The sequence below is a fragment of the Echinops telfairi genome, unplaced genomic scaffold (genome assembly GCF_000313985.2).
Source record: "Echinops telfairi isolate 266 unplaced genomic scaffold, ASM31398v2 ScPeMD7_2;HRSCAF=8, whole genome shotgun sequence".
NCBI classification, from domain to species: domain Eukaryota; kingdom Metazoa; phylum Chordata; class Mammalia; order Afrosoricida; family Tenrecidae; genus Echinops; species Echinops telfairi.
Genome location: NW_022103898.1, coordinates 7234655 through 7239186, shown reverse-complemented (window position 1 = coordinate 7239186; position 4532 = coordinate 7234655). Strand labels below are relative to the sequence as shown.

The window sequence follows — 4532 nt, the reverse complement described above, 5'->3', positions numbered from 1 at the left end:
CTGAGTCTAGCCCACGCTGGTTGCTTGGACATTGTTTTGTTTCACTTATTTCGATCGGTACAACTCACACCCTCAGATAAAAAGAAGCCCCAGGCCTGCATCCCACAATCCTCCTCTCCTTCCAGGGGCACCAGCTCCCCTGATTCCTCCACAGCTGCATTCCTGACACTAATCTAACACTAACTTATTCTTCCCCCTAACGTGAATTCTATCTCTAAGCCTAACCTGAACTCCATCCCTGCCGCCAGTGTTAACTCTATTCCTCACCCTAACGCTAAAAGGGTAAAGCCTCCAGGAACTTCGTCTGCTAAAGCGGCACGACTCAAAATGAGAAGAAACAGCTGCAAACGTCAGTTAGTAACTGAACTTGAGGCGTTCAATGTATGCGTCTAGGAAAATTGGAGGTTGTCAAAAGTGAAATGGAACACATAGAGATGGTTATCCTGGGGACTGGTGAGCTGAAATGGGCTGGTATTGGGCATTTTGAATCAGAAAATCATATGGTTTACTATGCTGGGAATAACGCGATCAAGAAAAGGCATTGCATTCAACATAAGAAACAAAACGAACACTTTCAAGATCTATCTTGAAGACAGGATTATACCTATCTGCATACTAGGAAATCAGTCAATACTACTATTATTCACATTTATGCACCAACCATGAAAGCTAGTGATGAAGTAATTGAAGAACCACAAGCATCTTCGGTATAAAATTGATCAAATATGCAATCACGATGTATTGATAATTATTGGTGATGGGAATGCAAAAGTTGGAAACACAAACGAAGGAATAATAGCTGGAAAATGTGATTTTGGTGATAGACACAAAGCTGCAGGTCAAATGACAGAATTCTGTAAGACCAATGATTTCTTCCTAGCAAACACTTTTTTTCCACAACACAGGACTTCTCCAGGTGGAATACACAGAAATCACATCGATGACCTCTGTGGAAAGACACACGGAGAAGCTCAATAGCAGCAGCTAAAGCTGGGCCAGGGGCTGACTGTGGAGCAGACCGTCAATTGCTCATATGTAAGTTCAGGTTGAAGGTGAAGAAAAGGTTAACAAGTCCCCAAGAGCCAAAATACAACCCTGAGTATATCCCACCTGAATTTCAAGAGCATTTCAAGAACAGATCTGATGCACTGAACACTAATGACAGGACCAGGTGAGCTGTGGAAGGACACTGGGGGCATCAGACATGAAGAAAGCAAAAGGTCATTAAAAAGACAGGAGAGAAGAAGAAGATCAAAGTGATGTCAGACGAGACCCTGAAGCTTGTTCTTGATCGGAGTAGCTAAGGCAATGAAATGATGAGCTATACGGGCTGAACAGACATTTGCAAAGGGCGGCTCGAGAAGACAAAGTGAAACGTTATAATAAACGTGCATGGACTTACGAGTTAGAACACCCCAAAGGAAGACCACCCTCAGCATATCTTTAATTGAAAGAGTTTAAGGAAAAATTCCAGCCTTGAGTTACAATAGAGAAAGATGCTATGGGGAAAAGTACTGAACGATGCAGGAAGCCACGCTGTCCCACAGGAGCTGGTCGACCTCCAACATTGCAGGGGGCAGTGCAGGGCCAGGTGGCGTTTCGTTTTGGTGCACACACGGTCACCATGAGCTGGAATAACTAGAACAATTCATACCCCCTTGCCCATCTGTAACCCCCGTTCTTTATCTACCGTCACTCAAAGCCCGAACCCAACCACAGCCCCCACTCCTAATACATCCCCAATCGACAGAACCTCACTGGAAGGGGGACATGAGGCTGGGGCTTCTCACTGATGCCACGCAGGAGGAAGCCACACCTAAAGCCAAACCGCCCTCGAATACCACACCCTATGGCCACGTGCATGGGGTGGGGGGGGGAGGCCTTCACTGCGCATGCTCAGTTCACACCCTAGGCCGCTAGCCAGAGTGCAGAAGACTCCGCCACGCATGCTCCCACGTGGCCTTTTCTCCTCCGACTCAACTGCCCACGTGGGTAAATGCCCTCAGGATAGAGTGTTCTGGGCTCGAAGACCCCACTGCTGCAGGCAGAGTCCCTCCCAAGCTGCAGACTGTGGCCCGGATGCTGGGACTAACGATCCTGATGCTAGGCCTGGGGGTGGGGGGCAGTGGGTCCCAGTTCAGCCTCACCCACCAGTAGAAATTCCAGTCCTCGTTCTCCGTCACTTGGATCCATCCTCTCTTCTCGAAGTTATTGATCAGCACCGACTTCTCGATATCAGTGACCCATTTCACCTTTCCGGCCATCCTCCTGGGAGAGACCCGGTTAGTCCGCGTGGGAAACGTCAGCCCTCCCACCACTTCCCCTCTGACCACGGGAGTCCCGACGACCCCTTCTAGAGGCATTCTGGATGTCACACGGGAGTGGAGGGTGCTACTCGCATCTGGTGGGCAGGGGCGCGCGCCCTACGACACACAGGGTGGAATGACCCAGCCCAAATAAGACACCAGCCGCTTTCAAGAAAGAGCGTCATGACAACCGGTGCCCCTGTCTCATGATGGGCGCTCCAAATGTAGGGAACACAGGCCATGGGGTGGGGCAGGTGGCTGGGGCGTGGTGGGGGGCTGCGGAGAGGCCCTGAGTGGGGTTCCTGGCTGCTGTCAGGTGGGAGTCCTGATGGCAGCATCTGCCTCCCACCGTGCCCCCCTGATTCCTCACCCGGTGCCCCGTTCTCTCATTCCACCTGCAGAGCCCTTCGTGCCTACCTGAACATGCCTCCCTCCCTCCAATGACAGCCCCCAGGGCTCCTTGTCAGCATGTGTGGGGTCAGTGGGGCTCACAGTCACCCCATGTGCAGTTAGATACAGTGCCCCGTCCTGCACCTACCCCAGGGCCTTGGCATATGCTGGTCCTCTGCAGGATCCACCCTCATCAGCAGCATCAGCACCCCACCCTCCACAAAGCCTCCCTGACTCCCCAGAACTGGTGTGGAACTCCCCGGCCCCTCCCACCCCTCCGAAGCTCTGCTAGGCCATCAGGGAGCTGGTGTCCCCTTCACTGCTGCCCACTAAGGGCCCAGCACAGACCTCACTGGTGCCTGGCCCAGCCTGGGCCCTGCTCATTTTATGGGATCAAATTGACAACAGCAACTCAAAAGGGGACAGGGAATTATTTAATGTGGCTCTTCTAGTCAAAGTCTCTTACTCCCACCAAGTGACCTTTCCCTGCATGTGTTGGGTAAGAAAAGGGGTGTGGGGTGTGTGTGTGTGTGTAGAGACTGATAGGAACCGAATTCCCTGGAGTGGCATCCTGCTGGGTCTAAGAGGAGCCCTCTGAGAAGGAGGAGGAGGAGGGATCTCATGACCAGCAAGAGCCAGTAGTGGAGCACGTCCTTGGGACCCTGGACCCAGACGACAGCTGTGTGCTGAGAAGGAGAGCATCAGAACCAGGAGCCAGAGCAGGAGACAACAGTGATGGACTTTTCAGACAACACGGCACCCCGCAGCAGGAGGCTGCAAGCCAGGGGTAGGAGTACTGGCTCACAGCCAGGATGATCTGACTCTACACTGTGTGCCTTTCCACACAGCCTGCCGCTGTCCTCTGCGAACCAGAGACGCCAGTAGGGGCTAAGTGACCAGTCAGCCAGCAGGCAGGCCCCACATCACACATGGCAAAGCCCTGCCAGGGCTAGACCCTCAGATGCTGGGGACGCTTAGCCCAGAATACTGGTAGATCCCGGGCAGAAGCACATGCACACGCACACTCACACACGTGCATGAACTGAATCACATCAAAGCCAACTGCCGAGGGGATCTGACCTTTCACCCTTTGCTTTCAGCCCCTGCTGCCTTAAGTCCCAGGCAATTCCTGGTCACGCTCTGCCCCCTGGAGGCTAACCGCAGAATCAGGCTTTACCACAGGGCACTCGCCCTCACCACATAAATCTCACTGGTGACTGTGGACCACCCACCCGGGGGGGACATCAGAGGACAAAATAAGACTTTAGAAAATGGTAAGGCAGCCCGCTTCCAAAACAAACACACTCACTCCCTACTATCTCATAGCCACCCTCTAGGACAGGGTAGAACTGCTCCTGTGGGTTTCTGAGATGTCACTCTCTACGGGAATAGAAAGCCTCATCTTTCCCCTGAGGAGTGGCTAGTGGTTTCGAACTGCTGACCTTGCAGGTGGCAGCCCAATATATAACCCCTATGCCACCAGGGCTCCTGTGTCACCCTTTGATATACACACCCGGACCCCACTTTCAGCCAAACCTCGCAAGAAGGCTCTGGAGGCAGGAGAGGTTAGGATGGACAGATGGATGGCTGGGAGGAAGTGAGGGGTGCTGTCACCCCACTGAGGGGACCCCATGCAGTGTTACAGACAAAATGTGTACGGAGTCTTGGCTGGGAAACCCATGTTTTGAGAACGCTCACCCCAATCCCAATAAATTGACAAAATACTACAGATAGTCCCTCACAGTTACACATAGGATTTAAATGATAAAATGCTTCCGGGTACTCACTGCCATCAAGTCAATTCCAATGCACAGCGACCCTCTAGGGCAGGGTAGA

The 4532-nt window shown here is 52.3% G+C and overlaps 1 protein-coding gene across 1 annotated transcript in view; it reads right to left on the bottom strand.

Annotated features, from left to right (window-relative positions):
* TTLL1 (tubulin tyrosine ligase like 1) overlaps positions 1 to 2268 on the bottom strand; it is a 14539-nt gene extending 12271 nt beyond the window's left edge. Inside the window, exon 1 of the mRNA XM_004700233.2 lies at positions 2152 to 2268. Coding sequence (XP_004700290.1) covers positions 2152 to 2264 — 113 coding nt within the window. The 5' untranslated portion in view covers positions 2265 to 2268. The remainder of the gene's footprint in view (positions 1 to 2151) is intronic.
* Between the last annotated feature and the right edge of the window lie 2264 nt (positions 2269 to 4532).